This window comes from Phascolarctos cinereus, unplaced genomic scaffold (genome assembly GCF_003287225.1).
Source record: "Phascolarctos cinereus isolate Bilbo 61053 unplaced genomic scaffold, phaCin_HiC Scaffold_4;HRSCAF=312, whole genome shotgun sequence".
Classification (NCBI taxonomy): Eukaryota; Metazoa; Chordata; class Mammalia; order Diprotodontia; family Phascolarctidae; genus Phascolarctos; species Phascolarctos cinereus.
Genome location: NW_027555847.1, coordinates 130518502 through 130543775, shown reverse-complemented (window position 1 = coordinate 130543775; position 25274 = coordinate 130518502). Strand labels below are relative to the sequence as shown.

General features: G+C 42.5%; 1 protein-coding gene across 2 annotated transcripts in view; it reads left to right on the top strand.

The window, feature by feature from the left end:
* Nucleotides 1-25274, top strand: part of CACNA1H (calcium voltage-gated channel subunit alpha1 H) — a 157637-nt gene that overhangs the window by 5878 nt on the left and 126485 nt on the right. For both annotated transcript variants that reach the window (XM_078152594.1, XM_078152593.1), the window contains exons 3-4: nucleotides 2523-2620; nucleotides 22049-22208. In XM_078152594.1, coding sequence (XP_078008720.1) covers nucleotides 2523-2620; nucleotides 22049-22208 — 258 coding nt within the window. The remainder of the gene's footprint in view (nucleotides 1-2522; nucleotides 2621-22048; nucleotides 22209-25274) is intronic.

The window sequence follows — 25274 nt, the reverse complement described above, 5'->3', positions numbered from 1 at the left end:
AGGCGAGGCAGAATAAGTCTGATCTCTCTCCCAGGTGACTGGGGACCAGAAAAGGTCCCTCCAGTGCCAATAAAAGGGAAGGAAGTCTAGATCCTGGATGCGCTTGATGACTTTCTCATTGGACTCTGCTGACCATGTACTTGGAACATAGTTATGCATAGAACCATTGTCCCTATGTCCCACTGTCAGGACCATAAAATTCTCCAGGATCATCTGCCAGAGTTCAATTAGGAGGAGCCAAAAGGAAGAACAGGAGCAGTGACTGAGGAGACTGAGGTCATGGGCCAGAGGGTGCCATCCTAAAGTTAAGACCATACTCAGAAAGGGGGGCTCTGAGACCAGTCATCAGGCACTGCCAGACCACATACAGTAAGTTCAGGAACCTCTTGGGCTCCTCCACTCACCAGGGCTCAGAAGTGGAAGCCAGGCTGAGAACTATACGTCTGGCACGAGCAGCCCTCAGATGGCCCCTGGGTTTGGACAGAGGCTCAGAATATCTGCCCTTGGTCTAGGTACAAAGGCAAAAGACAGGGGCCAGGCATAGCTGGATAACCAGAGAGGGAGAAAGACAGGAAAAGAACATACTTTTCTGAAGTCTACCAATGGGTTTCTCCTTAGCTGCCCAATGATCCCTTCTCTAGGCAATGTATTGTAGTGGGAAGAGCCCAAGCTTGTGGGGGTGGGGAATAACAAAAAACCTTGGTATTAGCTTCAGTGAGCTGTGTGACCTTCAGCAAGTTGCATTCCCTGTCTGGGCTTCAGTTTCCTCCTTTACAATATGAGAGGGTTGGATCAGATGATCTGGAATTCTGTGAATTACAACCATTCATTTGGAGAACTTGGAGCAGGGTCTCTGTATTCCAGTGACTAAAGGAATTCCTAAATAAGTACAGGGATGGAGGTCAGTGAGAGACGTGGAACATGGAAGTACCACTTAATTCCATGTTGGAAGACAATGGGACATAAAGCAATATCCAAAGGGCCAAGACAAAAGGGAAGCAGGTCATTGCCATAGCAGGAATAATGGTAGAGTCAATGATGTTCATACTAGATCAGGAGGCCAAAATTCAAGTGGTTTGTTTCTAGCCACATAGCTTTGGTTTTTGTTTTGTGGTGGTGGTGGTGGTGGTGTTTCTATTGTAGCTATTTGTCTTTCTCCCCCACCTTTGGTAGTATTGTTAGGCCAGCATGGTCATGCTCATGGTCATGAGTAACTTCCACCAACCTTCCTGATGACATCACCTTGATACAGCTGTGGGTTCATCCATATTGCTGGTCTCTCTGTTGGGCTACAGCCTTATTCCTTCCCCAGAGGGCCAAGCAATTGTTCATATTCCTGGATCAATTGGTCCATCAGCAAGTGTTTATTAAACATCTGCTGAGTACCTAGCACCATGCTTAGTACTAGAGATATAACCACAGAGAATTTAGCATTCCCTGCTTTCCAAAAGGAGGTTACACCTCTCTCCCTGTTCCATGAGCAGGGGTAGAAAATCAAGGTCACCATCATAAGATCATAGATACAGAATTAGAAGAGATCTTAGAGGCCATATAGTTCAACCCCCTGCTTTTACAGATGAGGAAACTGAGGCCCAAAGAGCTTCCATAACTTGCCCAAGGTCACACAGGTAATAAATGGAAGAGTTAGGATTGGAGGGTGGGTCCTCTGACCCTAGATTCAGTGTACTCCTTCACTGTACCACACGTTTGTTGCTGTTTAGTGATCTTTTGGTTGTATCCAACTCTTCATAACCTCTTTTGGGGGTTTTCTCAGCAAAGATACTAGAGTGGTTTGCTATTCCCTTCTCCGATTCATTTTATAGATGATGAAACCGAGGCAAATAGGTTAAGTGACTTGCCCAGGGTCATTCAGCTAGTAAGTGTCTGAGGCTGGATTTAAACTCAGGTCTTCCTGACCGGAGCTCTATCCTCTGAGCCACTTAGCTGCCCTATACCCTACTGCATCTCCTGAAAAGCTCAAAAATATTGAGAAGCTCTGGAGCATAATAGGCCTTGATTAGGTTTTTCCCTAAATCTCTTTATTGGTAGCCAAAATGGCAAATACTCTTTCCTGAACCTTAACTGAGATAAATAAGGCTTTTCCTTCCTTACTGTTCCCATTGCCCTGCTCTCATTTCGCCCTCCTCCCACTGCCTGAATAATTGCAGTTGCCTCCTAACTGGTCATCCTGTCTCCATTCTCTTCCCCACGTAATTCATCCTACACTTAGCATGTAATATGAGATTATTATTCAAAGCACCACTTTCATCATTTCAGTCCCATCCCCAAGTACCTACGCTGGCTCCCCATTGGCTGTAGAATAATGTTCATAGTGCCCCGCCTCCCATTTAAGGCCCTAAACACTCGGGCCATCCCCCTTTCCAACCTTACCCTACACCACTCCCCAGCACTGATTTGCTGTGTAAGCTGGTGCTCTGGGGGCTGCCTCCACTCCGAGATTCTGTGACTTCTGCCCATGCCTTCTAGTGTGAGCCGATTTCTCTTTGTCTCTTTCCCTCCAGCATGATGGAGTATTCACTGGATGGACACAACGTCAGCCTTTCTGCCATCCGGACCGTCCGCGTTCTCCGGCCGCTCAGAGCCATCAACAGGGTGCCAAGTAAGTCCGCCATGTCTTTCCACAGCCCAGGCTAGAGAACTGGGCAGCTCAGCTGCCAGAGCCAAGGCTGACAAAGCTCAGCCCCATAGCAGCTTTAAAACAGTACACAGGGGTGCAAAGCTTCTGTCCCAGGAGCCCTACCAGCTCATCTTTTAGTCTTGCAATTCCCTAACTCTTCCTCCATCCCCTCTATATCATATTATCAATGTCAGGGAGTAGAGACACTTATTTATGGCTTTTGCAATTAAAAAAAGAGAGAGAAAATTTACTTTCGCAATAGGTTCGTAGAGCATTCCTGTTGTGACCCAGGCTCTAAATTATGATAGAACGATGGAGCAGCTGGAGATAGAGGAAAAAGAGGGCCTGGTGCCATGTGGGTCATGGTTTTCAAAGGAGACAGGCTCTCCACAGCTAGTCTTTTCCCATCTGGACCTAGGTCTCTGCTTGCCAGGCAGCCTAGTAAGTGGAACCGATTTTTCTTTTTAAAAAAAAATATTATTTTAAATTCTACTTATTATTATTTATATTACATATTATATTATTATTATTAATTCTGATTCTAAAAATTTATTTTTTGTATGTTTTCACATCCTCTTCATTTCTGAATCTATCCCTCTTCCCTGCCCTTCCCAGTGAACCATCTCCTGTAACAGGGGCAGCAATCATGATTTCAGTGGTCATAGGGAACTCCCAGATGAGGAAGCTCCTTACCAATACAAGAGAGAAATTTCTCAGTACCTCTTAGTCATAGAGAGTTACCCAGAGCATTGAGAGGTCACTCGATTTGCCTATGGTATTAGAAATTGGACTTTCACTTTGGACTTCCTAGCTCCAAGGCCAGCTTTGTATCCACCACATTATGCTGCCTCTCTTTCTCCTATAACAAAGATTTTAAAAGAAAGGAAAAGAATTCAGAGGGGGGAAAAACCCCAGCAATACATTAAAAGTAGTCTGACAGCGCATGCAGTATTCCACACCCATGTTCCCCCACCTCTGCAAAGATGAAAGTAAGGTTCAGTTTCTCAACTCTTCTGCAGGGCTAATATTATTATAATTATTATATTATATTATTATAATACAATATAATATGTAATATACTATTACAAATGCAAAATATATTACAATATAATGTAATATTATTATAATGATACAAGATAAGTTTATTCTCTTGTTCTTTTCATTTGCATTGTTGTAGTCATTATGTATATTCATTTCCTCGTTCTTCTTACTTCCACTCTTGGAGCAGACTGTTCAATGATAGCCAAGTCCTGGGCTCATAGGGTCATAGGTTTGCATCTGGAAGGGGCCTCAGAGGCCATCAAACCCACCTCCTCATTTGTAAAATGGGGAAACTATGAGGCACACGCAATAAGTAACTTACAGGAACATGGGGTCATAGAGCCGGAGCTGTTCTTATGTGGTAATAGAGGAATAGCTGATGTTCATATAGTACTTGAAGCAGTTTGAGACAGAGAGTTAGAATGGAAAGAGAGTTGACCATCAGTTAGAACTTGGGGTGCTCTGGGAAAAGAGCATAAGAATAAGACAAAAAGATGGAGATGGGGAGAGAGACAGAGAGACAAAAAGGGACAGAGACAGAAAGAGACACAGTCACAGAAGCAGAGAGATAGGTAGAGGAGATAGAGGACAGAGAAGAAAGAGGTGGGGAGAGAAAGTAGGAGGAAACAGCAGAGAAAGAGGGAGGGAGGGGTGGCAAGGAGAGAAGGAAGGAGGAAGGGAGACAGAAAGAGAGATGGAGAGTGAATGAAAGAGTGAATGAGAGAGAAGAGAGAAATAACAGAGAGAGAGGAGACAGAATGAGAGGGAGAAAGAAAGAAAAGAGAATGAGAAAAGAAGACAGAGAAAGAGGTGGGGAGAGAAAGATAGAGGAAGTGAGACAGAACAAGAGAAGAGAGGGAGGGAGGGATAGAGAAAGATTGAGAGGGAATGAGAGAGAAAGAAAGGAAAGGAGAGAGAGAAGAAAAAGATGAGAGAAAGAGAGAGAGAGAGAGAGAGAAAGAAAGAAAGAAAGAAAGAAAGAAAGAAAGAAAGAAAGAAAGAAAGAAAGAAAGAAAGAAAGAAAGAAAGAAAGAAAGAAAGAAAGAAAGAAAGAAAGAAAGAGAAATGGAGAGAGGATCGACTGGGGACAAGAAACAGCTTTCCTGTGAGGCATGGTACACAGATGAGGAAAGAATGCTACTCCCAAAATCAGAAGAAACCTGGAGTCAAACACCACCTCCAAAACTCATTAGTTTTGTGACACAGAGCCAGTCACTTAGCCTTTCAATTTCCTCTTCTGAAAAATGGAGATAACTATACCTGTCTTGTAGAATTATTTTGAGAAGCAAATCAGAAAAAGTTCCTCATTTGCCTTGTTAGCCTCAGTGTGCTGTCGACATATGAGCCAATGTCGCCAAAGGCAGCGCTTGAACCTAGATCTTTTCTTGACTCCTAGGCCAACTCTCTATCCATTCTAACTCTGTATCCCAAAGTGCTTCAAGTCCTATACTAATATCCCCTTTTTCCTATACTACCACATAAAAAATAGCTACATTTCTGTAGCATTTTAAGATTGACAAAATGATTTTCACACAAAACCCCTGCAACTATAGATAATGCAATTATTATTATCTCCATTTGACAGATAAGGAAACTGAGTCTCGCGGAGATGAAATGACTTAGCCTGAGTCAAGAGCTGGTCAGTGTAGGATCCAGGAGTCACGCCCAGAGCCCTCCTGCCTCCAAGCCCAAGGCTCATTCCAGTACACCACACTGCAACTATTTCATGTCATAAAGATTATGCCTTAAACATCTAGAAATTAACTTTCAAGTGTGTATGAGAGAGCCCCTTCCAGAGCCCTCTGGTTCTATCTGCAGAATAAATAAAGGCCTTGTCAAAGATGGCCTTTAAACTCAAGAAAGTCAAGCAGATTCAACTCCGTGGAGAGCGTCCTGAGGCAGCTACATGTTTGCCTACATTTCATAGCTGAGCAAATGCCAGCCTCTCTCTGTAAGGGTAAAAAACCCCACATGGGACCCTGCTGGCTTTTATCACAACGAGCCAGGGTCTAACCGATCACAGGAGTCCACTTAGGCTCGAGAAAAACTGTCACAGGATTTTAGAGCTAGAAAGACTTTAGACTTCATCTTGTCTGTCTACTGCATATTGCAGAGAAGGAAACTGAGGTATAGACCTGACCCATCAGAACTCAGGCTTTCCAACTCTGAATGCATTGCTCTTTTCACTACACTATGCTGCCTCTTTCTTGTGAGTCTGTCTTCTGCAAGTTCCAAGGTCAAAGAACCTTACTAGTCCCATGCTAAAATCTCCACCCTTACCAATCCTGAAATAAAATCCCCACCGTACATTCTTTCCTGCTGGCTGTATTCCTTATGTCTCTGTGGTCACCAATGGAGGCCTTTAGCTTCTACATTAGTGTCTTGTCCTCACAGACCAAGTTCCCTCTTTTTTCCATGATTTTATTCTCTTCACATTCATAAAATCCACTTGTCTCCTATGAACAAAGGAGGCATGGCTTACCCAAAGTGGGAGTGAAGGAGGGGTAGGACTTCTATGCATGTCTTCTATCCAGGTCTGAGGAATAGTACCGGCAAAGGCTCAGGCATGAGAAAGCCAAAGACTATCCTTTGAGGCTATATCTTTCATGTCATAGAAAAAGACTGGGAAAATGTTTCTATCATTTAGTCCTAGGAGGGTCATTAGAGACTATCTAATCCAACCCTGTCATTTTACACAGGGGGAAAATTGAAGCCCAAGGCATTTATGCAAATTTTTCAAGGTCACAGAGGTTATAGGTAGTCTTCCAATTCCATTCTATCCAGCTGAGTTACTGTATCCTGAAGACCTGCTGGGTTTTTCCCTCTCCTATAAAAACTTGTTGGAGATTCTGATCCATTCAATGAAGAGCATCTTGGCTATTGCACCACAGATCTTTCTATATTTTCAATGCTGTTCTCTGCCTCACTCCCTCCTCTCTTGACATATAGAACTCTGTGGGAGTTGGATTTGAACACCTCTGAAGCCAAATCCAGTCTCCTTCCCAGCATACCACACCAGACTAACCCCTCATGAACTAGAGTTTTCTTTCTGAGACTCAGCAACCTCTTGCTTCATGTTACCTTTTGCAGGCTTTTTAATTATCCCAACCAATAATCCCAATGAATACAGTAGACTCTGGATTGGGAAACACTGGCCCAAGGCTCCTTCCATCCTCACTGTAGCCACTCTGTGGAGGGGCCCAGACAGCATCATCTAAGAAGCTTTGGCTGAAACCTGTCTGCTGCAATATGGGACCAAAGAATTTCAGAACCTGAGGAGACCTTTGGGGTTGTCTCCTGCAGCCTCCACACCATACACTTGAAAACAGTTAGGGGCAATAATTCTCCTAGGTTCACACAGCTACTAAGTGATTCACCTGAGACTGGAACCCCAGGTGTTGTCAAGAAGATCGTCGAACTCATTTCTGGATGAAGGTGGTAGAACAAGTATAGACAGTCTACATCATAGTGAAACAGACAATGGAGAGCTTTCAATCTTTGAGAAGTCAGGGGTGCTTTCTTCTGCTTTAAATGTGATATGCAGTGGAATTAGCCCTGGCTATGGAGTTGGAGCACGTGCGTTAGAATACCAGATCTACCATTTCTACCTGTGATATCTGGGACAAATTCCTCAACCTCTCTGTGCCTCTGTGCCTCTTCTATCAAATGAAAGGGTTGTGGGAAATGAGCTCTAAATTTAGATTCTGGGATACGTCTAAGAAAACCAAAGCTCTGACACAGAGTTCTGCATCAGTCAAGATGGGGGCTGAGGGGCAGTGCAAGGCAGGGAACAGCATTCAAAATATAGAATAATCTGTGCTTCAGTAACAGTCAAGACAACATTCATTGAATGGCTTAGAATCTGAAACAAGGTTTTTTTTTCAGGGCTGGGAAAACCCCAGCAGGCCCTCAGGACACAGTAATTGAGCTGAATGGAGTGGAACTAGAAGGCACATTTTCTATAACTTCCTGAAGCTTGAGGTTAAATTCCTATTTTTGTAAATGTTAGGACTTCCTCACGGGCAAACCAGTCTAAAAGAAAAAGAAAAAGACAGCAGAGTTTATACAACTGGTTATTTGGAGAAGATATATATACAATTTTAAATCTAGTCCTTTGTCCTGAATTCAATGGCTTTTCCCCCAAAATATCTAGTGCCATGAATGATTTTATTTAACTCTGAATGTGTATGATGAGCCATTCCAATTTTTTCCTTAAATACATTTTAAAAGATGGATCAACAGATTCCCTCTTCATCCCAGGAAAAGTCATTCAGTCAATCTATAAGCATATATTAGGTGCTTAGGCTCAGTGGATAGAGTGCTGGGTCTGAAGTCAGAAAGACCTGAGTTTAAATGCCACCTCAGACACTCAGTATCTGTGTGGCCCTGGGCAAGTCACTTAACCTCTTTTCACCTTAATCCACTGGAGAAGGAAATAGCAAACCATTCCAGTATCTTTGCCAAGAAAGCTTCATTCTTTGGGGTCCCAAAGAGTTGAATGTAACTGAACAACAACATATGCCTGGCACTGCCCTTCCCATTTTCAAGATTAGAAGTCTAGGCATGAACATGAGATAAGAAAGTGGGAGCTAACGTTCCAAGAACTGCTTCCTTTCAAAGTGCCCCCACACAGCAGAGAATTCCAGATGTTCCAGAAAAAAATAGTTGCTGCTGATTTGTCAGCTGACACATCTTCTCAGTCCTGACAATTGCATGACTGACAGAGAATACTATCTCCACTACAATGTGTGCTGACTCAAGACTTTGGGCCTTGGACATACACCCTGTGGAGGAAGACCTCGGCTCTTCTGAGGTTCCCAGAGGAAGGCATCTGGTCATATAGTCAACCTGAGGGCCAGCAGGAACTATATGGCAATGGGAAATATAACAACCTGGATGGCTGCAGGGAAGAAATCATCCATCCATCTGTTAGTCCATAATTCCATCCAACTGTCTGTCCTTCCACCCATCCGTCCATCAGGTGTTTACCAAGCCCTGCTCTTTGCTCAATTCTATGTTCAGCTGGTCTATAATAAAATAAGGTGGGACAAAAACAAAAACAAAAAGGAGACCCAGACTCCATCTTTAGAGAGCTTATAGCCAGGGGGATATTAAAGAGAAGAAAACAGAAGTCATGCCCCCTTCACATGGGGGACACAGAGAAGTGACAGTCTCAATGAATCTTGCCTTCAGGAAGTTTACCCTCTAGTGGGGAGACCAGCTTCACATACATGAAAAAGTGAGGATCACAGACTAGCAGTATGTGTGTCTGTGTGTCTATGTCTGTGTTTGTGTCTGTGTGTTTGTGGGTGTGTGACTCAGGGGTACATTGTATACTATAGACACCAAATGTTACAGGACTTCAGAAACAAGAGAGATCACTTTGGGCAGGATAGGATTCCTGTAAGACATGGGATTTGGGCTGAGAATAAGGCCCCTTATCTTCTCTTTGCTCCCTGGTGTAAGGAACTCCTTACTCATTTTTTTGCCCTTTTTAGAGAAAATCCCAATTCAAACGATCTCCCTTTAAACCTACTTCCCACCAACTGGGACCTAATGAGGCAATAAAGTCTTTCATCACAGGCTTATAAGTTTGTTATTGGCTTTTCATTTGTTTAAATACTCTAGAACATCTCAGTAGAGGAATTACTGGGCATGAAGTCAGGAGTCCTGGGTTCTATCCCTGACTCTGTCACTAATTCACTGTATAATGTTGGGCAGTTTTCTTCCCTATCTGGATTTCAGTTGTTCCATATGCCAATTGAAGGGATAAGAGGCATTATGATAAAATGGCAATATCCCTGGTTTGGGAGTCAAAGGACCTAGCATCCACACCTACTTTTTATTTTTTTTTTTTTTTTTAAGAAATTGGGGTTAAGGTCCAGGGTCACACAGCTAGTAAGTGTCAAGTGTTTGGTCTGAGGCCAGATTTGAGCTCAGGTTCTCCTGACTTCAGGGCCAGTGCTCTATCCACTGCGCCGCCTAGCTGCCCCCATACCTGCTTCCGCCACTACCTTTGTCCACTTGGACAAATCATTTAACCTCTGTAGGCCTGAGTTTCCTTTTATAAAATGAGGGAATTGGACTGGATGGCCTTGAGATCCTTTTCAGCTATAAAGCTAAGATCCTGTGATCCTCTGATTACATTGTCTTGAGGTTCCTTCCATGTCTGACATTCTATGAATCTATTTCACTTTTGTATTTATAGGGAGATAGTTAGGTGACTCATTGGATAAAAGGCCAGACCTGGAAGAAAGGTGAGGAAGGGAAGAGGAAGAGGAGTTCAAATGCAGCCTCAGACACTGCCTACCTCAGTTTCCTCATCTGTAAAATGGGGATCATAATGGCAACTACTTCCCAGATTGTTGTAAGGATCAAATGATTTAACGTGTATGAAGCACATTGCAAACCTTAGAGCACTAAATAAATGTTTGCTTTTGTTATTATGATTATTATTTCATCTAGGGAACCAGGATGACCACCTTACCAGACTATAAATGATAAGGGACTTTCCCTGGTTCCCTTCCCACTGGCTGAGATTTATATGTGGGTTATATTCATGCCTAACAGAACTACTGACATGCATGCTGGCCTAGTACCCAAGTCCTCAAAGAAATTGGGCCTGGTATCATGTGGGAAAAATTGACTAGCCAAATCCTATCTGAACTTCAAGGCCCACCTCAAGCCCTGTGTCTTCCAGAAAGCCTTCTACATCTACTCCAGTTCACCCTGAACTAACTTTCTATAGTCCTTATTGTCTGCACCACACAATCTAACCATTACATTCCATATAATGTTAATTACTCTTTCAGGTATATGAGTATTGTCTCCCAAACAAAATGGAAACTTACTGGGCCAAGGGGTGTCTCCTCATCTTATATCTGCACAGGATTGAGAAGGCTGTTGGCACTCAATAAATGCTGGGGAATGAAACTTTCTTTTTTTCTATCTTTAATCTCCCTTTGCTTAGTTTTATATTTGTGGCGGGGATGGATAAGATTCCACTGGTGTCTGAGGACTGAAAAAAATCCTAATGGATCTTAGGAAATCATCCTTAGGACCAATTCTCCCTATCTGATGCCACAGAGGGAATGGTAGCCATAATAGGTATTTAGACATGGACAGCTGAAATGACAAGGAGACACGTCAGCACTCATTCACCTGTGTGTACACATGTTTAACAATATCACAATTCACATTTTCAATTCCATTCACACACTCAATTCCATATAATAAATATTTATTACACACCCTAGATGGTAGGAAAGACAGGAAGGTGGAATTAGACACCATCTATCCTCTTGGTTTGTTATTGTTGCTGTTGACTTTTGTGACCCCATGGACCATAGCATGCCAAGCCCTTCTATCCTCCATTATCTTCTAAAATCTGTCGAAGTTCATTGTTTCCATGACATTATCTATCCATCTCATCCTCTGCTGTCCCCTTTTCCTTTTGCCTTAAACCTTTTCCCAACATCAGGATCTTTCCCAATGCTCTTCTCTGACTCTATTATCCAGTAGAAGGTCACAACATGTGCATTATTACTTATAGCAAAGTATTAACCTTTCCAGGCAAATAGAGGTCAAACAGTTCTCAAAGGAAAAGAAAACCATTAAGTACAAGAAGTCTACTTTTTCCTGTATGGTACTTGTAATAACTTCTCTCATCCTGTCCTTGGCAGGAATCTTGTTCTGGGATTGATGTCACTCACAACTCATTGATACTTAATGGTTTCCTAGGAGCCGTGATGTGCTACATCCCCCAGGTTTTGCTTTCCTTTACTCTCAGGACACTGGGCAGCTAGGTGGTACAGTAAGCAGAAAGCTGGGTCAGGAGTCAGGAAGACCTGACTTCAGATCCTGCCTCAGACGTGTACTAGCTGTGTGACCTTGGAAAAGTCACTTAACCTTTTTTGCCTCAGTTTCCTCATCTGCAAAATGAGCTTGAGAAGCAAATGGCAAACCATTCCAGTGTCTCTGCCAAGAAGACTCCAAATGGAGTCACAAAGAATCAGACGTGACCGAAATGACTGAACAACAATTCATCTCTAGGTATTCTACCAGAAATAAATAACATTCCTTCTTTTAATAGAACAGTTGGCATTTTTTTCTATTACTTTAGTGTTTGCAAAGCCTTTTCCTCAAAACCCTGTGAAGAAGAGCTAGGATACAGAGGTAAGCTATGTGGTACACAGTGAATGGAGTGCTGGCCCTGGAGTCAGGAAGATCTGAGATCAAATCTGGCCTCAGACACTTCCTAGCTGTGTGACCTTGGGCAAGTCACTTAACCCTTTTTGCCTCAGTTTTCTCATCTGTGAAATGAACTGGAGAAGGAAATGGCAAACCACTCCAGTCTATCTTTGCTAAGAAAACCCCAAATGGGGTCGCAAAGAGTTATACACAACTGAAAATCAACAAACTCTCAGGACAGCCAGTCTTTTCTTTCTCTGACATAGTCACCTTTCTCCACCAACCTTAATCTTCAAACAGCTTGTTGGAGGGGAAGTTCCATCCTCTCATTAGGAGCTCCAACCCCCATTACACACTGGAGGTCTTTGGAGCTGCTGCTCTGACTCAGCTGTTTCTAATTAACCTTCTTCCTCCCAGGTAGTCTCTGGGGGTGTGACTCTGCATGGCTGGCTTTTTTAAAGGGCTTCTACCAGTTTGAACCCTAACCAATACAAATTAAATGTAAGTAAACAAGTCACAAACCATGATAAAAGAACAGATTTCTCCAAAGGGGGATCTTTGGATGTATCAATAAATATTTTAGAAAGAGTATAGGATTTAGAGCAGACACGTAGCTTAGAGGTCATTCAGTCTAAATCCCTCATTTTCCCGAGGAGGAGACTGAGGCCCACCCAAAAAGGAACGTGACTAGCCCAAAGTCACATACTAAAAGATCCAAGATTCGATTTCAAATCAGGATTTCTGATTTGATGATTCTGAGGTTCCTCCTGGCTCTAAAGCTCTTATCTCAAGGTATGAGATCTACTTCTTTTTCAACTATAATGTGAACTAAACTCTGCTCGCTATCCCTAATTTTTATCATTTGAAAAAAGCATTTGAAAATCAGGTCACATGTCCCCAAACAACAAGATAACCAAGGATTCTCATAAGACAATCTGAGAGGCAATTTTGTCTGAGTTGGGGAATAGAGCCCAAATAAAAATTGAAGGCTGACTGCTGATTCATACTATATGTTGTCAATAAATATGATGTACCTTCCCCTCTGGAATCCTATGTGCATAGCATGTTATTCAAGGCACAGCTCTCACCTTAGAAAAACAAACAGCTAACCATGATTCCCAGTAGGCAGGGGGCATTTTTTTCCCCTATTCAGGACTGTTATCTTCCTTTGCCAGACAACTTTCCCTTCCCATTCCCTTTGGCATTTGGGGTTGCCTAGTACCACAGTGCCAATGACAGACCCCATCTGTTAGCCATCTTCTCTGAGCACTCCGGACGACACTCCAGAAAATGTCAAGTGTCCCAGGGAGAAGATTATTAGTGCCACTTAGATGGAAAATGAGGAGTATAATTTTTCTTTGCTTCCAGTGTGTGCAGGGCCCAGTTTAAATCGCGCTGACAAAGAGCACTGAGCTGGATCAGGGAAAAGGCAGCCCATACAGAAAGCCATGCCTTCTCTGCCAAAGCAATAAATCAGATGGATTTTTAAACGGCAATTTCGAAGTCATCATTTCTAAGAGCAATGACAGTTTTATCAGCTTCGTTATTTTTTGTTAATCTGGTGGATGGATTGGCCATTCACAAGAATGAAGACCTAATCAAAATGGGCAGAACAGAATGCAAATTGTCCCAGGCTCCCTACCCTGCCTCCCTATCTGTTCTGCTAGGGACAGTGATTTTAACATTCCTAAGAGAAGGACCAAGTGAAAGGGGCTCAGCTCAATAAATGTGTGCAGCTTTGATTCAAAGTATTTTGGATGCCAGGGTCAGTTATTGAGGAAAGAGAGGGAACAGATATAGGGTCAGGGGTTAAGAGGATTCAAGTTAGATTTTGTCCTAGAAATCATCACTGCCAACCTCTTCAATTAAAAGATAAAGGGGGACAGCTAGGTGGCACAGTGAATAGAGCACTGGCTCTGGAGTCAGGAGGACCTGAATTCAAATCCCTCCTCAGATACATAACACTCACTAGCTGTGTGACTCTGGGCATGTCACTTAACCCCAATTACCTCATCAAAAAAAAAACCAATAAAAGATAAAGAAATTGGGGTCCAGGGAAAATACGAATCATAACAAGGATCAAGTAAGTAACAGAGCTGGGATTTGAACTCAGTTTTATGCATTAGAAATCCAAGGCTCTCTCTACTATATCCTACTCATAGGAGAGTGACTGATCAAAACTGGGAGGGAATTCAAAACATGCCAGAAAGATAAAAAATAGACAATAAAACTTCCTTATTATTTGCTTGGATCTCTGATCTCATCTGCTTGTGTACTGTCACCCTACTGAGATAAATAATCCATCCACATCCTGTTCTGTTGGTCAGGCCTCCAGTGTGTAATGGGGGTTGGAGCTCCTAATGAGAGGATGGAACTTCCCCTCCAACAAGCTGTTTGAAGATTAAGGTTGGTGGAGAAAGGTGACTATGCCAGAGAAAGAAAAGACTGGCTGTCCTGAGAGTTTGTTGATTTTCAGTTGTGTCTAACTCTTCGCGACCCCATTTGGGGTTTTCTTAGCAAAGATAGACTGGAGTGGTTTGCCATTTCTTTCTCCAGCTCATTTTACAGATGAAGAAACTGAGGTAAATAGGGTTAAATGACTTTCCCAGAGTCACACAGCTAGTAAATGCCTGAGGCTGTATTTGAACTAAGGAGCAGTCTTCCTGACTTCAGGCCATGCACTTTATTTACTGTGCCACCTAGCTGCCCTATTGATCAGTAGGTATTCATATTTTCTGGATCACCTTTTAGGGTAATAATATAGCCAAGATCTTTTCTATTCTTCAGGTGTCTTTATTTCCTTAAGACTTCATATAAAATGACCTCTCAATGCTTTCAATATTTTGTCATGGCCAGAACAGATTTCTTCAGTGTGTACTTGATCTGATCTAGTCACTATTCCTGATTTCATTTTCTTAAGTGCCAATTCAATCTCATATAGCAAGCACATTGAGAACATAGGAGTTAGACTCCAAATCTGGTGGTTCCACTATCACCGATGATAAAAATAGATTTCTTTTTAGAAACATAGTCAAATTTGTTCCATTTTCTGTCTATTTGTTTCATCTGTGAATAATCTCAGTATGATGTGGCCCAGCTGGGTCTTGTGCCAAGCTTTTTTGAAGACTTATTGCTTCCGCTTCTTTCCAATGTTTTATGAAGTATTGCTGTTCATAGGCTTCCGCCATCCTCCTTTGTAAGAGTTTATAAATGAATCTGTATTCTAAATCAACGTTGCCCTGGGCTTCCGGGTGCCTTTGTCTGATAGGTGCTAAACTATTGGTTGGCTAAGGTGGTTTCTGGCTCTTTGGGCCTCCTCCTTGTGAGAACGTTTTAATTATCAATTTATCTGTTATAAGAAGTGGTGATAATGAAAGCCTAATCCTTAGGCTTTTCCCATTTCCCATCTTTCAACATCCTCAGCCCATGGATCAGGTTAACATTGCTATAATTGTTAGCAGTATTCCTTCAGCTCTATCCTTTCTTCTAATTCAACATTGACCGTATCTCCTCATCTTTATTATTTTTTCTAATCTAATACTGTTTTGGAAGTTTGCTCTGAGTGATCAATGATCTACTTGGACACAAACAGCTGATTTCAATGTGACACCTACCAGTCATTTTCTATCTAAGAGTCAGTCAGTTTCATTTTTTGTGCAGTTTTTATTGTTGGCCATGTCCAGCGTCTTCTAACTCACTTCAAGAAGTATACATAATGTACAAGGTTGAGGCTTCTGAATACTCAACAATCCTTTGGCTTCTTTTGTTTCTCAAACCTGAGATGTCTTTCCCAACATACTTTTTAATCATCTCCCTGTACCACTTGTACCCTGAAGTCACAATGACAAAGTATGTGGTGATTAGGTTTAGAAGATCAGGTACTTTGTGAGATTTCTCTGCCTTTTCATTTTCTACAATAGATATTGGCACAGAAGCTGTAATTGTCTTTTTTTTATCTCATTGATGTGTTTTGCTTTTACATTACAAATATTTTACAGATTATTCCCACTCTATGATAGGTCTCTTATAACAAAGTAAAACAGTTAAGTAAAACTAAACCTATAGTATAATACTAATAAAACTAATAATATATTCAAACCAAAAATGCATGCATTATTTCACATCTATAATCCCCTTACCTCTCTAATTTTGAAAATTGATAGCAATCTATCTTCTCTCCTTCCTATTTCTACCCTATAAAAAAAAGAAAGGAAAGAAAAGAAAAACAAATATCTTATAACAAATACGCATAGTCAAGTGAAACAAATTCCCTCAATGGGGGTATACAAACATAGATCTGTAATTGCCTTTGTGAGTTTGTTTGTTTGATTGATTGTTTTTGCTTATGCTCATTGTGAGCACTCCAGGATGAGGTGATCCAGTACCCCACGGAATGAGGTTTCTCACTGCTTCTAGATGCATAATGAAACAAACTCTGTCAGATGCTTGCTTCTCCAAGACCTCATGAGACATCCTTCTGTTTAAATGAACTCTTCTTTGCCTCCTCATTTTGTTTATCCTCAATGATGTCATAGGATAATAGATTTCAAATTTGAATAGACCTTCATCTCACCCAAACCCCCTAATTTTATATAAGAAGAAACTGAGGGGGCAGCTAGGTGGCGCAGTGGATAGAGCACCGGCCCTGAAGTCAGGAGGACCTGAGTTCAAATCCGGCCTCAGACCAAATACTTGACACTTACTAGCTGTGTGACCCTGGGCAAGTCACTTAACCCCAATTGCCTAAAAAAAAAAAAAGAAAAGAAAAGAAACTGAGATCCAAAATGGTTAAAGGGCTAATAGAATCACTTAATAGACTAGAATTAATAGCCCAGGGTTATACCGGGAGTAAATGTCAAATCAGAGTCTCAAGTCAGAGTCCAAGTTTCTCCTGATGAAGTTGAAACTCATTTTGACCTTGTACTTTAACATAAAAATAATGAGATTTTAGATTTTTGAAGAAGCCAGTAGGACCATGAACCAAAAGGTATCAGCGAGAAGAACTAAGAGGAGGGTCATTCAACAGAAATAACCATTCTTGTCTGTCTAAGCGAAGGTAGCAGGATGGTGTAGTGGATAGAATGCTGGTTTTAGAATCAAGGAGGTCTGACTCCCAGTCTGAATTCAAATCCTGCCTTGGATACTTACTAACCACGTGACCCTGGCCTAATCACATCGCCTCTGTCAGCCTCAGTTTCCTCATCTGTAAAATGGGGCTAATAATAGTACTTGTCTCACAAGGTTGCTATGAGGAGCAAATGCATACATACACACAGAGAGACATGTACATATGTATATAGGTATATATGTGTATATATAGAGGGTTTTGCAAACCTTAAAGCTCTATGTAAATGTTATCTATTGTCAGTATCACTCATGTAGCCCCTGATTATAGGCCTAGACACAGGGGTGGAGAACCTGTGGCCTGAAGGCCACACACAGCCCTCTAGGTCCTTGGGTGGGGCCTTTTGACTGAGTCCAAGCTTTACAGAATAAACACTTTCATTAAGAGGATTTGTTCTGTGAAGTTTGGATTCAGTCAAAGGTACTCACCTGAGGACCTAGAGGGCCACATGTGGCCTTGAGGCCACAGGTTCCCCAACCCTAGTAGAGCTTCCTAAAGTCTTTTTCATTCTTCACACAGGATGTAATATATTGCGTTTGTCATATCATTTCCCAACTCAGCAACTTTCAAACACTCCTTGTTGCCCATTGGTTCAAGTCTGTATTTATGTGGTTGTTTCATCCAATAGTATGTCAATCCAGTAGTTCTTGGACAACAAATTAACAATTTAGAATATTTATAGTTAACTTTATGTTCGTGGGCATTATAAAAATTGCATGATTCTTAAGCTCTATCTCCTTCCACTGCTGCGCAACCATCATTGAAGCAAAGGATAGAGGTTTTTATAAAAGGTAAAATAAGTAGCTTCAAATACATAACATTAAAATTTTTTCAAGGCAAAATCAATGTAGCTAGGATAAGAAAAGAAACTGTCATTTAGGAGGAAAAAACTTTGCATCAAATTTCTGATAGAGTTCTGATAGCTTAATTATATAGGGAATTGACATCAATTTAAGACCAATAGCCATTCCATTATAGATACATGGTCAAAGGACATAGACAAACAATTCTCAAAAGAAGAAATAAAGAATGCCAATGATCATCTGAAAAATTATCCGAATCACCAACAATAAGAGAAATATTAATTACAACAACTTTGAGGTTTCGGCTCACAGTCATCAAAAGTGTGAGAATGATGTAAGACAGAAAGAGCCAATTTTAAGGGAGTTATGGGAGGATGGGCACAACAGTACGCTGTCTATTGAGCTGTGAATGGAACCTACCACTCTGGGAGGTGTTTTTTATTTATGTAGAAAAGCCACTAATATGTTCATATCCTTTGACCCAGTAACACTTCTTCTAGGTATATACTCCTAAGGAGGTCAAAGGCTGAAAGAAAAGCCCTATATATACCAATATATTCATAGTAACGCCTTTGTTGGTCACAAAGCACTCAAAACAAAGTGGGCATCCTTTGGGGAAATTTAAAAAGAAAAACTGTGGTGTGGCTGTTACTATGTACAGTGTTCTCTTGGTTCTACTCACTTCACTTCCAGTATCACTTGATTTTGCTTAACTCGTTTGTTCTTTTAATTTTGCTTAACTGCAAATGCAGTTATCTACAGAAATCATGATTTTTGTCAAAGAAGTAGACTGGGTGTGGTGACACATGTCTGTTTTCCTTGCTTCTAGAGGAGTCTGAGGCTAATGGATCCCTTGAGTTTGAGAGTTCATAGCTTCAGTCAGAATAAGGCTAGTCAGGCATCTGCACCAAGACCAGTGCTAATGGGATAAGCCCCCAGTTGAATGCACAGCCACTGGGCTGCCTATGGAGAGGCAGATAGGCCCAGGTCAGAGAAAGGGAGCAGGTAATAGGTTCATAATGATCATTATTGGAATGGAAAGAAAGAAAGAAAAAGAAAAAGAAAGGAAGGAAGGAAGGAAGGAAGGAAGGAAGGAAGGAAGGAAGGAAGGAAGGAAGGAAGGAAGGAAGGAAGGAAGGAAGGAAGGAAGGAAGGAGGAAGAAATGAAAGAAGGAAGGAAGAAGAGAGAGAGGGAGGGAGGGAAGAAGGAAGGAAGGAAAAGAAAGGTTCCATCTGCTTCTGAAGCCTATTATACTACAGAACCTTTGACTCTAATTGGATAGCAGTAGGAACGTATTGTAGGCTCCACACTAGAGGAATGCCCTAGAACCAAAGAATTTCTGATTTGGGAGAGACCTTAGCAATGACCACATCTGTCTTTCCTATTTGACAAGGGAGGCCCAGAAAGTGCCCGAGGTCACACACGATCAAAATTGTCTTATGATTAATCTGGCAGTATATGCAGGATGGATTGAAAGGCAGAACACAGATAGAAGAGAACTCGAAGAGTTTGGGTGAAAGGTGACAAGCCATAACCAGGGTGGTGACAGTGGCAGTAACAGAGGAGGGGGCTGATATAAGATTTTTTTTTAAAAAGCAAAAACAAATAGAATAGACAGGGCTATTTATTTTATGGAAGCGACTGAGATAAAAGGCAGAAGGAAAAATCAAAGATGACTGAGATTTGGGGCCTGGGTGACGTAAAGATGAACTTATCAAGTCTACCATGACAGCCATTAGATTGGAAGCACTGAATTTTTATTGTCGCTCTGTGCCACCGCCCCCCTCCCTCCCTATTCCTACGCTTCCTGAAGTCCTGGGTGGTCCTGGGCTCCCAGTTGTCTCTCCTGCTAAGAGTGACAAGAAAGGCCCAGATTTCTATAAGCTGTCACACTTGTCACTTCTAGCTCCACAAAGTGTCTCCCGTACTTCCTCTTCTTTCTGGTCAGCCACCACCTTAGTTCAGGGCCTCTTCCACTCTCACCTGGACTATTGCAGTGGCCTCCTCATTGGGCTGTCTGGCCTCCATACCTGGAATGCTTCCCCTTCTCACCTCCCCACCTCCTGAAACCTCTGGTTTCCTTTCAAACTCAGCTCAAGCACCATCTTCTCCATGAAGTCTTTCTTGATCCCTCATATTCATTTTGTGTCTATTCCATGCATATTTATCTATGTCTCCCCCATTAGAATATAAGCTCCTTGAGGAGAAAAGATTGCTTCACTTTTGTCTTTTGTATCCCCTGCAATTGGCACGGTGCCCACCACAGAATTGCGGCTTGAGTGCTTGCTGGTTGATGGATGGACTGATGTTCTGAGAAGCAGTTTGGTATTGCCAAAAGAGCGCTGGACTTTCACAAGGCTTGGATTTGGGGATAAGGCATCATTACTCATTAGCTGTATGACCCTGAACAAAGCCACTTAACCTTTATAAGCCTTAGTTTCTTCATCTGTAAAATATAGACAATAATCCCCATTAGGGGATTCCTTCCTTCCTACCAAGCTGGCAGGGTTATCGTGAGGGTAATTATGGTTATCTGGCAGGATTAAAGAGTTTTCTACACCTTCAAGCACTACAGAAGCATGACCTGATTCCTGCCTTGCATCCCAGGAACACCTTTCAAGAACCCCACTGGACATCCTGGTGATTAGGCTGTGCCCATGCATATGCCCCAGATAGGTGGAACCAAAGGCAAGGAAAAAGAAGGGTGATTTCTTTTAAGGACTTTCTACATTTCATGATAGCCTTTTACTGAGTTAGCCCTGGACCAGAACCCCAGAGGGAAAGCTATATATGATTTGGTTCAAGTCATTTCACTTCTCTGGGACTTACTTCCTTCATCTGTAAAATTGGTTAATAATCACCCTTGGCCACCTACCTTAAACATAAGCATAGGACCCTGGAGTCACCAAGCTTGTGAGCCAATGCTGATCTCTACTGGGCTTTATACCACAATTCATGGAATGTAGAAAATCCCAAGGAAACTCCATAGGAAAAAAAAAATCGAAGCTTAGAAATCCGGATAAAATAGTTATACTTTTCAAAAGACATTTAAATCTATTTTTTTTCTTTTGGGGAGGGGGTAGACAATGGGGTTAAGTGACTTGCCCAGGGTCACACAACTAGTAAGTGTTATGGGTCTGAGGCCAGATTTGAACTCAGGTCCTCCTGAATTCAAAGCCGGTGCTCTATCCACTGCTCCACCTAGCTGCCCACCCCAAGTCTATTCTTTTATTGACTCCCAGCAATAGCCCTGAGAGTGAAAGAAGATATATTTTTTCCATTTGGCAGATGAGGAAACTGAGGCCCAGAATGGTAAAGTGATTTGCTTAAAGTCACAGAGCCAGTGGATAACAGAGCTGATCAGCTCCACAAACTCAGCCAACATTGACTAGAGCATCTGTTCTGTGACATCACACCGGGGGAAGGTGCAAACATGACAAATGAGAGTCTCTCTTCTCAAGGAGCCTGTAGCCTAAAGGGGAAGGTTGGGGAAAGTTGGGAGGACATGATATGACATCTACCCAAATAAGAATGATAGCAAGGAGGATGTGATCCGTGCAATGCGTGGGGTGTAGTCAAAGGAAAGCTTCAAAGAGGTAGTCATGAGAAATGAGTGCATTCCAGACACAAGGAACAGCCTGCAGGAGAAAAGAATGAAATCAGGGACCATCTGATAGTGCTGTTTATCCAGGACAGGCAAGACAGGCTGGAAAAAAGAGTAATCTCCAATCGTTGGTGATTGGTAGGTTGGAGACAGGTCATGGACAGGGTTGAAGGTTAGCATCAGAGAGAACTGAGAGCCCCTGATGGTTTGTTATTTTTCTCATGCCTCCAATAACCAAAGCTGTGATTGGTCCCAAAGCCAACATCCCAAGTGCCCAACTAACCAGAGCACCTCTGACAAGTGTCCCAGGTGCCACAGCCTCCTGTTTGGGAGGCAAATTTGCCATGTTCTCTTGCCACCATATCCAGGGGTCAATGTGGCCATTTATGGTCATGGGATCATAGTTTAAGAATTGGAGGGGACCTTTAGTGACCATCTGGTTCAATTCCTTCATTTTACAGATGAGGAACCGAGTCCAAGAATGGTATAAAGTGACCTGGCCCCGGGCTGTGCAGCCAGTAAGCTGGAGAGCTGGGATTCAATGCTAGGTCCTCTGACTCCACACCCATCATTCCTCCCAACATACACACTATCCCGCCTCCCAATGGGCAGTAACACGTGCTCCGTCTTCTTGTCTCCTGCTCAGGCATGAGGATACTGGTGACATTGCTGCTGGACACGCTGCCCATGCTGGGCAACGTCCTGCTCCTCTGTTTCTTTGTGTTCTTCATCTTTGGCATTGTGGGCGTGCAGCTCTGGGCTGGACTTCTGAGGAACAGATGCTTCCTGGACAACAACTTTGCCAGGTGGGTGCCAAGCAATTGGGTATAGATAGGATTGGCCTTACGCTTAGGGTTAGAGCATAGAGTGAGGATTCTACAAACTGCAACAAGGATAGCTTCAGTCAGAATAGGCTGCCAGGAGGCCCTGCAGGTCAGACCATGCATTCATCTCCATGGTCTCATGCAAATGCTGTTATCATCCCCATTTTACAGATGAGAGAATTGAAGCTCACAGGGAAGAAAATGTGGTATAAATAAACCATGTGGTTTATTTATTAAGTTGGCAGAGTATTTTACATGTATTATGGCACTTGAGCCTCATAACAATCCCCTGAGGTTGGTACCACAGATATTATTGTCCCTATTTTACAGATGAGCAGACTGAGGCACATAGAATTCACCTTGTTAGTGTTAGAGCTGAAATTTGAACCCAGGTATTCTGGACTCCACTCTGTTACTAAATCATTGGAAACAACCCATGTCTAGAGATGGAAGGGCTCATTTTGCAAAAGCTGATTTTACGATTAAGATCCAGGCAAGTTAAGGGACAAGCCCAAGGTCACACAGGTAGTAAACACCCACCAAAGGTGGGCTGTGAACCCACACCCTCTGACTCTAGAGCCCATGTTCTCTTAACTCTACTATGCTACCTCAAGGGCCAAAGGTTTTATTCTGGTGTTTATTACTATGTGTTGTAACTGTGTGTTTTTGTTGTTGTTCAGTTGTTTCAATCGTATCCAACTCTTCACGATCCTATTTTGGGTTTTTTCTTGGAGAAGATACTGGAATAATTTGCCATTTCCTTCTCCAGCTCATTTTACAGATGAGGAAACTGAGGCAAACAGGGTCCAATGATTTGCCCAGGGTCACACAGCTAGTAAATGGTTCAGGCCTCATTTGAACTCAGGTCTTCCTGCCGCTGTATCCACTGAGCCACCTAGCTGCCCCAGTAGCTATGTGACCTGGGGCAAATTATTTAACAGTACTAGGCTTTGGGTTTTTTTCTGTTGTAAATTGAGAGGATAGGACTGAAGTCCCTTCCAGTACTAATAACCTATGAACTTGCCCAAAGCAGCACCTACTAAGAGTCGGGACAGGGATTAGAGCCCAGAGCGCTTTCCCATCTGTCCTGAAAGGGCCTGGGGACTGGGTAATGCTAGAAGGACCAAGGAGGAATGCTGTGGCCATCGGCTCAGGTGGCCACCAGTCTGAGGAGGAAGCCAACCCACTGGCTTGAGAGACTTTATGACTATGCGACCTTAAGCGCTTTGAGCCTCAGTTTCCTTACCTATAAAATGGGGATAATAATGGCACATACTTCCCAGGGATACTATGAAGATCCAATTAGGCAATAAATGTAAAGAGCTCTGCAAGCACGTCCATTCCAGCTATTATGAGAGACCATGTGACATAATGGATGGAGTGCTGGACTTGGAGTCAGGAAGTCCTGGGTTTCAATCATGCCTCAATTACTTACTCCTAGATGTGTGACCTGATCTGCTCACTTAAATTCTCTCAGCCTCAGTTTTTTTTTCCATCTATAAAATGGGGTAATAATAGTACCTACCTCATTGGGTTTCTGTAAGGCTTCAATGAGATAGTACATGGAGAAGCATTTTGCAGATCTTAAAGTACAAAATAAATATCAGCTGTTATTATATCCACAAGCTTGGTTTTTATGACTGGGCCATGTTAGCAGGCCCGGCAGTCAAGAAGGGCTTGGGAGGAAGCTTGGGACAGTGTCTGTTTAGCAAAAACTAAAGCTAAAGCTAAAAATGTCCTGACTGGGACCTCGGGCTGCCCTCTCTGGCAGTTACCAACTGGTCACGTCACCAAGGGACACTGAGAATAGGAGCAGCCGTGACCCCTTCTGAGAATTCAGGTTGGCATTGGCCTTTGGGGAAAAGCTGCCCTCTTTAGAGAGACAACACGGTGGGAAAAGGAAAGACCCAGGGTAAGATGCCAGCTCTGACACTAACCAGCTGAGTAATCATGGACAAATCACTTTGCCTTAGTTTTCTCATCTGTAAAATGGGTATTTTTTTAAAGCGTGCTCGCCCCACCTACCTTATAGGATCATTGGGAAGATTTTTTGTGTGCTTCATAGAATTATAGCAATGTAAGCTGTTGGTACTCCTAACAAGTTCCTGATTTGGACCTCTACATTCAAGGTGGCCCAAGTCCAACTCACAAGGGTGATTTCTTCAGCGGCTTTGCATGCTTAGAGTTGTTTCCCAAAGGGCCATTTTGGTACCATAGATATTTTAGCCTATCCTTCATATTCTCTGCTTTTATCAATCCCTGCTTTGGGCTTTACTATTGTTGTTCAGTTGTTTCACGCCCAACCCTTCGTGACCCCGTTTGGGGTTTTCTTGGCACAAACACTGAACAGCTCATTTTGTAGATGAGGAACTGAAGAAAACAAGATTAAGTGACTTGACCAGGGTCACACAGCTAATAAATGGCTGGGGCCAAATTTTAATTCGGGAAGGTGAGTCTTCCTGGCTCCAGGGCCGGCACTGTATCCACGGAGCTACCTAGCTAGCCCCATCATTGGGCTAGAATCAATCAGATAATCAACAAACATTTATTAAGCACCTACTGTATGCCTGGCCCTATTCTAGGTACTAGAGATAGAAAAACCAAAATTATATATTCCCTGCTTTCGAAGAGTTTATATTTTGTTAGATACTTCTTTTTCTGTGAGCCTTGCCCCATGTGGGGTATTATACACCTCAGTCCCTGGCATCACTGAGGTACTCCAAGATCTGTCATGCTGTAAAATGGTAGTCCCTTGATATAGGAAGGCTTAGAGCCTCAGTGTAAGCAAGAAACCTGAAAATACAGAGAAGAACGTGCTGGGAACAGACTTCGTATTTTCAGGCACGTTCTTCAGTGAAAATCAATCTCCGTGTTCAGATGCAGTGGTCTTTGAGGAGAATGTGACGGAGATGAAATTCTCTTTCTCCTGCATATCCCTTCCCCTCTTCATGGCCCAAGGATCTCTCACTGCTGTTATTAAAGGAAGGCTGATACAAGTTTTCTCTCTTTTCAAAAAATGACTGGTTTTCTTTCTTCACTTGCCTGTAT